We start from the raw sequence: 12708 nt of genomic DNA on the forward strand, positions 1-12708 counted from the left end.
GATATTGTAGCACAGACGCAGTTCTTTTGACTGTTCAGAGATTACACTAAACCCTCACAAAGCTGTACACAACCATGCACGAGCAGCGCCTATTAGGCGGAGGGTATCCGACAGCCGATCAGTTCCAGTCATTCCACCAGGAAGGAGGTACACGGCTCGTGTTGTCTGTAGTTCAACCATATCTAGACGGTCAATACCGCGGTTCGATCGCGTCCGCATAGTTACTTTGTTCCAGGATAGTCTCACAACAAGGGAAGTGTCCAGGCGTCTCGGAGTGAACCAAAGCGATGTTGTTCGGTCAGGGAGAAGATACAGAGAGACAGGAACTGTCGATTACATGCCTCGCTCAGGGCGCCCAAGGGCTACTGCTGCAGTGGATGACCGCTACCTACGGATTATGGCCGGTGGAAACCTGACAGCAACACCACCATGTTGAATTATGCTTTTCGTGCAGTCATAGTACGTCATGTTACGACTCAGACTGTGCGCAATAGGCTGCAAGGTACGCAACTTCACTCCCGACGTCCATGGCGAGGTCCATCTTTGCAACCACGACACCGTGCAGCTCGGTACAGATGGGCCCAACAACATGCCGAATGGACCGGTCAGGGTTCGCACCACATTCTCTTCACCGATGAATGAGTGTCGCATATGCCTTCAACCACACAATCGTCGGACACTTGTTTGGAGGCAACCGGTGAGGCTGAACGCTTTAGACACATTGTCCAGCGAGTGCAGCAAGGTGGCGGTTCGCTGCTTTTTTGGGGTGGCATTATGTGGGGCCGACGTACGCCGCTGGTGGTCATGGAAGGCGCCGACACGGCTATACGTTACATGAATGCCATCCTCAGAACGATAGTACAAACATATCGGTAGGATATGGGCGAGGCATTCGTCTTCATGGACGACAAATCGCGCCCCCATCTTGCATATCTTGTGAATGACTTCCTTCAGGATGACGACATAGCTCGACTAGAGTGGCCAGCATATTCTCCAGACCTGAACCATATCGAACATGCCTGGGATAGATTGAAAAGGGCTGTTTATAGACGACGTGACCCACCAATAACTCTGAGGGATCCACGCCGAATCGCCGTTGAGGAGTGGGACAATCTGGACCAACAGTGCCTTGATGAACTTGTGGAGAGTATGCCACGACGAATGCAGGCATACATCAATGCAAGAGGAGGTGCTACTGGGTATTTGAGGTACCGCTATGTACAGCAATCTGTGCCACCAGCTCTGAAGGTCTCGCTGTATGGTGGTACAACATGCAATGTGTGGTTTTCATGAGCAATAAAATAAGTGACGTTTATGTTGAGCTCTATTCCAATTTCCTGTACAGGTTCCGGAACTCTCTGAACCGAGGTGATGCAAAACTTTTTTTGATGCGTGTACATACGCCACCGCACAAACTATTGGTATAAACTTAGTAACATGCACCAATATTCTCCGGTGTAAAATTTTCGCCTCAAGATGGCTGAATCATTCTCAGTCGAAACATCGTGCCAAGACGTCAGCGACACCTGGGTGCAATCGCAAAACTTCATCTGTGATGGCCGGTGGTGTAGGATGACACACATCACCGTTCCCCTACTAAGGTACTACGTGTTTGATAAAAGAAAGGAAAGAAGATTCTTTTCTTCTGCATAATCTTTGTAAGAGTTCAGTGTCAGAGAATACAGAACCAAATCCAGAATGTGATTTTCACTCTGCAGCGGAGTGTGCGCTGATATGAAACTTCCTGGAAGATTAAAACTGTGTGCCGGACCGAGACTCGAACTCGGGACCTTTGTCTTTCGCGGGCAAGTGCTCTACCAACTTTTTTTTTTTCTTTACACGAAGGAAGGGTAAACAAACAATCTTTATTCGTACAATTGTGCTGTCCTAGACATAAGAAAAGTATCGAGACAGCAAAAACAATTTGGAAACCATAAAATCAACGTAACGGTCGCCCCCTTTTCTTTTTCTTTTTTTTTTTGAACATGAATAAAGTAAATGACAATCCTAGTCACGGGCGGGAGTGAAAATGAAGTTATGATCTGCATCACAATCCCTGCAGCACACAGCGTCACATCATAAAACTGGCATAAAGCCATGTAATCTTGACCATTTCTGCCTTTCTGGGCGGCATGTATTTCTCCTGCGTCGACCATTCGAAGGACCATTCTCTGAGGTGATTTCGGTGTTTACCATCGTTGTGTGTGTGTGTGTGAGTTTTTTTGTTTTTGTTTTTGTACACTTTAACATAATCCAGTCATAACTGGCGCCAACAGGTAGGGGCCAGTTTTCTTCTCAGTGTGCTATATGCCAATAGAACTGAACCGCGCAGTACTGTCTCTAGTCGTTCTGCTGCAGGAGTCTTCTCAGTTTTGGGACACCCCAGCTGTCGGGCGGATTGTGAAAAACACTTCCTAAAAAATTGGAAAAGTAAGTCCTGCATTTCGTATGACTCCGTATGAGGTCGTGTTGTTCTTGTAAATACATCCGATAATCCATCACGGACTTAATATCGTACGAATACAAATATTTCGTTGCATGTCCAGCGATCCAATTGACCGCATACGTCTTTTGTTTGAAAAAAAAAAAAAAAAAAAAACCAACTGAGCTACCCAAGTACGACTCACGCCCCGTCCTCACAGCTTCACTTCTGCCAGTACCTCGTCTCCTACCTTCCAAACTTTACAGAAGCTCTCCTGCGAACCTTGCAGAACTAGCACTCCTGAAAGAAAGGATACTGCGGAGACATGGCTTAGCCACAACCTCGGGGATGTTTACAGAATGAGATTTTCACTCTGCAGCGGAGTGTGCGGCACACAATTTTAATCTGCCAGAAAGTTTCAGAACCAAATCGCCCTGTAATTTATAATCAGAAGCACAATAGCTTTTTTTTTTTTTTTTTTTTTGATTGATTCTGGAGAGGGCGGCGGCGGCACTCACGCTATCTTGAACATCTCCTTGTAGGCGCCGTTCTTCTGCACGGCGATGTAGGGGTGTATGAGCTGCAGGAAGGGGATGGCCTGCAGGCCGCACTTCTCCTCCTCGCGGAACGTCTCCTGCACCAGCTGCCAGGCGGGGCTCAGCTCCGAGTGGAAGGCGAACGGCTCGGTGCGCATGCGCCGCACGCCCTCCTCCAGCGTCATGAAGCGCGGTTCGGAGCCCGGCGGCGCCACCTTCTGCCGGTACAGCGCGCGCCGCACCGGTTCATCTGCCGCCTGCGTCACACGGCGGGGCGGCAAAGGTTTGCACGGTGAGGATATGGTCTCAGATCAAGGTGAACCTTTCTGCTTACTTGGATCTGATAGATTAACAAAATGGTTCAAATGGCTCTGAGCACTATGGGACTTAACTTCTGAGGTCATCAGTCCCCTAGAGCTACTTAAACCTAACTAACCTAAGGACATCACACACATCCATGCCCGAGGCAGGATTCGAACCTGCGACCGTAGGGGTCGCGTGGTTCCAGACTGTAGCGCCTAGAACCGCTCGGCCACCTCGGCCGGGGATGGATTAGCACTTGGATAGGAACAAATACAGTGCGTTCCGGGGAACAACGGCTTGGGAGGAGGATGGGCGGTTCGAACATTCGCTTGTGGGGCGAATATCGCTTTTTTTCTGCCATTTACTAAGCCATTGTCTAATTTTAGATTTCGTAAAAATAAAAATATATAAACTGTTCAAATTCGAAGAAGCTAATTTTTTATTGTATTTCAGAACGAAAATCCGTCAGTCTGAAATAAAATTTGATCAGTTTTGTGCAATATTTTAGCTATACACAAATACGGAAGAGAGTCACTTCAGTAGTGCTAACAAATTCCTACATATCTCAATTTATTGATGAGGTAGATAGTTGTTTTCCTAGTGTAAATAATACAAAGTTGTTCTAAATAATGGACCCATTTTGAAAATTTCGTATTTTTTAAAAAAAAATCCAAAATGAACAAGCTTTATTCCAATGAAAAGAGGAAGTTTCAAAACAATTTCATAATGTTTGATACCAAATTAATAAATTTAATAATTTCTAATTAATCAGTTTAGCTGCGCAGAGTGGCCGCGCGGTTTGAGGCGTCGTGTCACGGACTGCCCCCCCCCCCCACCCCCACCCCTCGCGGGAGGTTCGAGTCCTGCTTCGGGCATGGATATTTGTGTTGTTCGTAGCATAAGTTACATTAAGTACCGTGTAAGTCTAGGGACCGAAGACCTAAGCAGTTTGGTCCCTTAGGAATTCACACACATTTGAACATTTAGTTAGTTTATATTAATTATTTAATAATGAGAAACGTGATAAACGTTATAAATGTTCAACGTGGCCACAGTTGGCTGCAGGGCAAACTACCATGCGGTAGCCAAATTCATCCCACACAGGCGAAAGCATATCTGCTTTTACTGAGTGCACGGCAGCAGATCGTTCAGAGTGGTTGGTAGAGGCGGAACGTAAACAGCTTCCTTCACATAACTCCATAAGAAATAGTCGCAGGGTGTGAGATCAGGAGATCTCGGTGGCCAGAAGTGCAGAGGTAGTTTCTCAAGTCCCTTGCGACCGATCCAGCTCTGAGGAAGGGAGTCATTCGAAAAGCCTCGTACATAACGGTGCCAATGGTGGTGGTGGGGGGGGGGGGGGGGAGCTCCTTCCTGTTGGAAAATGAAGTCCTGGGAATCTTCTATAGCTTGAGGGAACCTCCATTGTTCCAACATATCCAGGTACGTGATGTATGGTGCGGCATTATGGGAGGAAGGATAATTGGCCCCCATTTTATCGATGGCAATCTAAATGGTGCAATGTATGCTGATTTCCTACGTAATGTTCTACCAATGTCACTTCAAGATGTTTCACTGCATGACAGAATGGCGGTGTACTTCCAACATGATGGAAGTCCGGTACATAGCTCGCGTGCGGGTGAAGCGGTATTGAATAGCATATTTCATGACAGGTGGATTGGTCGACGAAGCACCATACCATGGCCCGCACGTTCACCGGATCTGACGTTCCCGGATTTCTTTCTGTGGGGAAAGTTGAAGGATATTTGCTATCGTGATCCACCGACAACGCCTGACAACATGCGTCAGCGCATTGTCAATGTATGTGCGAACATTACGGAAGGGGAACTACTTGCTGTTGAGAGGAATGTCGTTACACGAATTGCCAAATGCATTGAGGTTGACGGACATCATTTTGAGCATTTATTGCATTAATGTGGTATTTACAGATAATCACGCTGTAACAGCATGCGTTCTCAGAAATGATAAGTTCGCAAAGGTACATGTATTACATTGGAACAACCGAAATAAAATGTTCAGACGTACCTACCTTCTGTATTTTAATTTAAAAAACCTACCTATTACCACCTGTTCGTCTAAAATTGTGAGCCATATGTTTGTTGCTATTACAGCGCCATCTATCACAAAGCGAAAAAAGTGGTCCAACTAAAACATTCATATTTCTTTACGCACTACACGATAATAAAAAATGGGGGTTCATATTTGAAAAAACGCAGTTGATATTCGTTTGACTTACGGCAGCGGCATCTAGCGCGCTAACCATAGCGCCATCAGGTTTCCCCCTTCAAGCTAGACAAGTTTCGTTCTTTGAAATTTTTTCATTTGACGCTTATTTCGTGAGATATTTGGCCCAGTCACGATCAATGGGCCACCCTGTATATGAATATTTAAGGAAGACTGACATTGTCACGTACACCTTGTAAATAGTTGTTAACACTTATTGCATGAAAGGTGATGGATTGTCTTTATTATGAAAACTGCGTAACGAATGATTGCCTATACTAGCAGAGGTTGGAACGCCAGTGGAAATGAAACGGAAGGCGTAACTCAGACCCTGGGTGGAGAAGCCCGCACAGGTGTGTTGGTCCTGCTTAACACAGGAAGCAGCCCAAGACAAACAGTCGGCGCACCTGAGAGCTGAAGCACAATAGAGCGGCGGCCGGTCGGTATTGTAGCGAGGCCGGAAGGATAACCGGATAATACTTCAGAAAAACTGAAAATCTTGGACGCGACAGAGAGGAATGAGGTAGCGTTACCTCGTAAATCACGCAGGCTGGGTTATTTCCGAGGGTTTTTACTCTGAGAAGTGTACCATTGTATGAATTCCTAATTAACGGGAACAGATATTTCCTCGCAAACTTTCCGCGCTGGACGACAAAAGACTAAAATATGGTTGGTCGGCTTTTGGAAGAGTCTATAGAGAGGGAGAATATTCCGTGGTTTCGAGAATATGATTCGCCTTTTGCAATTACGAGGGAGGAGAGCTGAGCTTTGCTGGCAAGCCAGCAGCGGAGAGAAATCGGTCTTCCGTTTTGAGCGCCCGTGTTTTGACAGTCGCTGCTCCGTATCAACTTTTGTTGGTACAGACGGATTTGCTGTCTTTCGTCTCAGGACGTTTTATAGTTAGTGAACGATTAGGCACTGTACTTTGAGAACTTACACAATTCTCGACTGCGCCTCTCGCTGCGGAGTCATCGTTAAGTACTCAGCGTTTAGTGATTGAGAGTACTTCTTCTAGCCGGCCGAAGTGGCCGTGCGGTTAAAGGCGCTGCAGTCTGGAACCGCAAGACCGCTACGGTCGCAGGTTCGAATCCTGCCTCGGGCATGGATGTTTGTGATGTCCTTAGGTTAGTTAGGTTTAACTAGTTCTAAGTTCTAGGGGACTAATGACCTCAGCAGTTGAGTCCCATAGTGCTCAGAGCCATTTTTGAGTACTTCTTCTGTCTATACTCACGTTGAGACGTTATCTGAACTCCGTTCTTGTGGCTTGGACTTCGCGTTTCTCGTCTGCAGAAGATGACAGTATTAGATTATAGTAGTCAGAGAACCGCCTTCTGCCATCCTAATGTTTGAATGAGTTTTTATATATACATTTTGTGGCTGTAGTTCTTTCGTCGTGGCAGACATGTACGAGAACCACCACTCCGACACACCAACTGCAATATTGTTAACCGCTTTGGCTTATTAGGGCTAGAAAGCTAAACAGCTGTGATCACGTAACTTTATTTCCACTGAATTGCATAACACTGTACATCATATTCGAAAGTGGTGTCTTCTAATATTTGGTACCGAGATGATGTCAGTCATGTGTCGTATTTGTATTAGATTGCATAGCCATAAAAAGGGCATATTTGGGCAGTTGATCTATAATATTAGTTAGGAAATTCATTTATATCTCTTTGTCTGTTGGACATTGATATATAAACATGTACGATATACAGGGTGAGTCACCTAACATTACCGTTGGATATATTTCGTAAACCACATCAAATACTGACGAATCGATTCCACAGACCGAACGTGAGGAGAGGGGCTACTGTAATTGGTTAACACAAACCATTAAAAAATGCACGGAGGTATGTTTTTTAACACAAACCTACGTTTTTTTAAATGGAACCCCGTTAGTTTTGTTAGCACATCTGAACATATAAACAAATACGTAATCAGTGCCGTTTGTTGCATTGTAAAATGTTAATTACATCCGGAGATATTGTAACCTAAAGTTGACGCTTGAGTACCACTCCTCCGCTGTTCGATCGTGTGTATCGGAGAGCACCGAATTACGTAGGGATCCAAAGGACCTTAGTTACAGAAGAGACTGGAACAGCACATTACGTCCACATGCTAATACCTTTTTATTGGTCTTTTTCACTGACATGTCAGTATATAGCGGACTATGTCAACAAAGATTTTATAACTTACCGAATTTGTGTAAAGGTTATGAAGAATAAATTCAGAGGAAGACAGCGACCAAAAATAATAATGTTTCAGGCGATGTTTGAATTACAGACGAAACAACGAATGAAATGCGAAAACATTTTGCAGTCGCAAAAAATGAAACAGATACTACAATTTCACCAAATCGGTTAAAGACGTAGGGTAGCTCTACAAACGAGGTTACAACTTAGTAACACCGTTACCATCACGCAGAAGTGCGAGTCACTAGCTGCGTGGTATTAGGAGAAAAAAATGGGACCTACACAAGATACGACCGATTCTGGAGGAATATTCTTTGAAGAAAATTATAAAGTTATGAACGATGGGAGCAAATTTTTCATTTGTAGATGACAACAGAGGACCGAATGACGCAATATTGGGGTCTGTCAGCGAAAAGACACTCACGTTTATCAAACTCTGACTCATTTCTTGTGGATGGGACGTTCAAGAGTTGTAACAAACAGTTTGGACTCGTGTTTGTTCTTAACACCAGACTTAGAAGTTCTAGGGAGGAAACTAACACTATTCCAGCTGTCTATATTTTGCTGCCGGCCGCGGTGGCCGAGCGGTTCTAAGCGCTTCCATCCGGATCCGCGCGACTGCTACGATCGCAGGTTCGAATCCTGCCTCGGGCATGAATGTGTGTGATATCCTTAGGTTAGTTAGGTTTAAGTAGTTCTAAGTTCTAGGGGACTGATGACCTCAGATGTTAAGTCCCATAGTGCTCAGAGCCATTTGAACCATTTATTTTGCTGCTGAACGAAAGCGAGAAACATACGCATTGGTCACACGCATCTATAGTATCTGCACGTTGTCGATGGCTTAGACGTGCAATACACCAGTAGCAGGTCCCGCAGCATAGCCTCCCAGTTCACCAGACCCGAATCCGTTGAATTTCTGATATGGGAACATTTAAAGGCATTGGTGTATGTCCAACACATCGATAGTGTGCGGACGTTATAGGAGCTCGTGACCGATGCATATGACGCTTTCCGAATGGAGGGAGGTGTATTTGGAAGAGGGCGTGATTCACTCAGTCGCGCTAAAGGATGCGTCACAAGATGAATGGCATGCATATGTAGCACTGCCTGCTGTGTCTGCTGCCACGTGACACATGGGAAGGAGAGGACAGATTAGTCAATATCTCAAAAGATATTGGTTTTCGGACATTTCACTATAGGAACTTTCGTTATACTTTTGACCGATACCTCCTGTATAAATATATTACACTTTTTCAAGTACTCTGCATACCTTCATCTAAGATCATTTACTGCTCGGGTTTCGTTATTCATTTTGCACTATCTTAAATTAAAAAATAAAATTAACTACCCTAAATTCTAAATTTTTGCTACGGTATTGTGTAGTTTCCGTATTTCGTCGATCTCTTCTTGTTGGAAACCTTTAAGCTGAACCAAGATCGCCACTGAATGACCATTCCACAGGTGAACTATGTTCAGCTTCACTGTTGTACATTTCAAGAGCTGTTGTTCCTCCTAGATCATAAACATTGAAGGACACTGCCAACAGCTGTTAAGTAGTTTATGAAATGATTGCCACTGAGCTACCTGTATGTCCTTCATTATAACTACTGGTTTCGGTTATCGACCATCACCACAGCATAAACGTTCATATATTTTGTTGTGTCTAGACCATACAGCCCAGACACAATGCTGTAGCCGATAGGGCACGCAAGGCTAACGCAGACGGGCGTGAAGTCTGGAACATGAGACTTATAAATGCACTAAAGAAAAATACGTAGCTTTTTTAATACTTAACTTTATTCTCTTGTTGGAATACATCTCTCCTGCATACTCGTAAGCTATTGGCACTGATACAAATGGCGCCTTGCTAGGTGGTCGCCATTTAACTTAGCAGAGGGCTATTCTACTGTCTATCTCTCGGCAAATGAGAGCAAGGCTTAGCACGTCCAATCGCTAGCTATGTTGTCCGTACAACTGGGGCGAGGTCTCCTCAGTCTCTCGAGACCTGCCATGTGGTGGCGCTAGGTTTGCGATCACACAGTGGCGACACGCGGGTCCGACATGTACTACAGGACCGCGGCCGATTTAAGTTACCACCTAGTAAGTGTGGTGTCTAGCGGTGACACCACATATTTCTTATGAATCATGTAATGCTGCATCAACAGAGCTCCAGCTACATTAATGACATTGCCATACTGATAAGATATGACGTGGTACGCAAACAATATACGTTATATGCACTATTGACCACTAGATGTCGCGGCAAGAGGACCTGGCAATACAAAAAAAAGTATGTGCGTGTGTGCGTGTGTGTGGGGGGGGGGGGAGGGGGGGGTTATATTATTTGACCCTTCCAAAACTGACCAAATCCACTGTTAACTATCTGGCCGAAATGGAGAGGCAAAGCAACAGCCACAGCTAATTTCAGACTAGGCAGGTCTCATTTACTGGAGTGCAGGTGCGCGGGCTCTTCAATAAAGAATGATCATAATTTTTTTGACAACATACCTTTACGCATCCTCATAATTTTGATGGTGCTTCTCAAAGTAGTCTCCCATGATTGCTATGCACTTGTCCCAGCGTTTCTGCCAGTCTTCAAATACATGCTGGAAACAATTTTTGAGAGGTCCTTCAAAATCGTCTCCGCAACCTTTACCACTGCTTGTGATGATTGATAATGCCTCCCACGAAGGAGTTTATTCACATTAAGGAATAGAAAAAAGTCACATGGGGCAAATTCCGGAGTATAGGGAGGGTGAGGTATGCACTTCACTTTGATTTTTTCAAGATATTCAGCAACAACATTGGCCATATGCGGCCGCGCATTATCGTGGTGCAGCATCCAGCCTGCTTCACGAAAATGTGGTCTTTTGCACCTGATGTGGACTGAAATGTTTTCAGGACATCCCTGTAGTATTGTCCAGTTACTGATGAGTGTGCAGGTAAAACATGCTGATAAAACATTCCATGAATATCAAAGAATGAGATGACCGTAACTTTCCCAGCAGAAGCAACCACTTTTGCTTTTTTGGGGGTTGGTGATGAAGCTTTGCTGTTTGCTCTTAGGATCAAAATGATGTAGCCAAGTTTCATCAGCAGTGATTACATCTGAAAGAAACTCCGGATCTTCCTCTAACATCAGCTTTAACTGCATACAGACCTGCACGTGAATGTACTTTTGTTCGGGAATCAACAGTCTTGGAACCCATCACACACAAACACGTACCATGTGTAATTTTTCTATCACCAACGTGTGGGTGGCACCCAATGAAATGTGCAGTATTTCAGAAGGTAATTCGTCGATCCTGTCTCACAATGACAGCAGCAGTGTTGATGTGATTCTTCAGTTTCTCCAGGCGTATTTTACGACGAAATAAAGTTCGGATGAACAGCTTGGTATGAGTGTGCACAGGACACAATATTTCGGCAATCGACCACGTTGCCATCATCAGGTGCGCTGATGTACTGACCGGCGGTGGGCCGGCGCCATGTATATGTAGGACAATCCCCCTTCCCGCTCCTCCCTCAGGCGGTTCCTATGAGTCGGTGCGGTCCGCGCCCCGCGCGCGGTCCAGGTACAGCGTCCGTTCTCCCGCCGTCTGGGCGCTGCGTCCTAGGTCTTCCAAATACTGGGACGGTGTCATCAAAGAAGCCATAGAGATCAGGGTAAGGGAGCCACAATTAAATCGTGACAGTGGTTACAGCCTTAGCGTGGGAACCCGCGATAACCCGGATTAAGAAGAAAAAGGATATTCCCCAGAGTGTGCCGACTTCGGGGGAGGAGGGAAGAATGACGAGTGCGGTGCCAGTAGACCCTCCTGAACAAGGAGACCTAGGACGCAGCGCCCAGACGGCGGGAGAATGGACGCTGTACCTGGACCGCGCGCGGGGCGCGGACCGCACCGACTCATAGGAAGCGCCTGAGGGACGCGGACCGCACCGACTCATAGGAAGCGCCTGAGGGAGGAGGGGGATTGTCCTATATATACTGGCGCCGGCCCACCGCCGGTCAGTACATCAGCGCACCTGATGATGACAACGTGGTCGATTGCCGAAATATTGTGTCCTATGCACACTCATACCAGGCTGTTCACCCGAGAGTTATTTTGTCAGCAGTGTTGATGTTTTCTTCCGAAGGAGCAGTAACTGGAGCACCGGGTGCACCTTCTTTTGAAACTGTTTGTGTCCCCTTTAAACAACCTTCGAGAACAGAGTCTCCATAGGTCTCCTGTAACATCGTATAGGCCTCAGCTGAAGAGTTGTTGAGACGAAAGCAGAATTTCAAAGCCGCTTATTGTTCCTCGTGTGTTACCTCCGTTGCAGCGGTAGGCGATACTGAACATGTCTGGCCTTGCCTGTCTCTCAGAGGCGTTAACCAGGAGTTCCAACAATGAAACTACTACGGCGTGTTTGTTGCACATGAAGCAAACAGAATATCATGATTAAATTTTAGAGCGAGAAATCATGACCATAAAAAATTATGATCATTCTTTATTGAACAATCCTCGTAAAAGGTCGCATGAAATCAGTGGAAGGATTCAGTCATGAGTTTCAAAATAATAGTAGCAGTCTAACTAGCACAATGACTGTGCGTAGGGAGTTAGAAAGAAAGGATTACAATGGTCGAGCAGTTCCTCATAAGCCAAATAATATTTGTAATCAATGCTAGCAACGCTTGGGATCGTGTAAAGTGCGACGCTGTTGGACATTGGATGACTGCAAGCGGACCTGTGATAAATCACGCTGTAACCTGTAGCAATCCGATGGAAGGGTTTGGAGTATGCCTACAGGATGTTACCTACTGTCATGTGTAGCGTCAGCAATGAAATACGGAGGTGGTTAGTGTACTCCCCTTAATGTGCTCAAGAAAGGCTAAATTTGGAGATGAGCAGATGTTACTGCATTGAATAATGTATACAGTAGAGGAACAGTTCGGAGACGATGACTGCTTGTATCCGCATCACAGTGCAACTTAGGGTTTGTGGACAACAACATTCCTGAAATGAACTCG

At 45.4% G+C, this 12708-nt stretch overlaps 1 protein-coding gene across 1 annotated transcript in view; it reads right to left on the reverse strand.

Moving 5' to 3' along the window:
* LOC126232768 (probable glutamate receptor) overlaps window positions 1-12708 on the reverse strand; it is a 128834-nt gene that overhangs the window by 38380 nt on the left and 77746 nt on the right. Inside the window, exon 6 of the mRNA XM_049942819.1 lies at window positions 2941-3215. Coding sequence (XP_049798776.1) covers window positions 2941-3215 — 275 coding nt within the window. The remainder of the gene's footprint in view (window positions 1-2940; window positions 3216-12708) is intronic.

The sequence above is a fragment of the Schistocerca nitens genome, chromosome 1, assembly GCF_023898315.1.
Source record: "Schistocerca nitens isolate TAMUIC-IGC-003100 chromosome 1, iqSchNite1.1, whole genome shotgun sequence".
Taxonomy (NCBI): Eukaryota; Metazoa; Arthropoda; class Insecta; order Orthoptera; family Acrididae; genus Schistocerca; species Schistocerca nitens.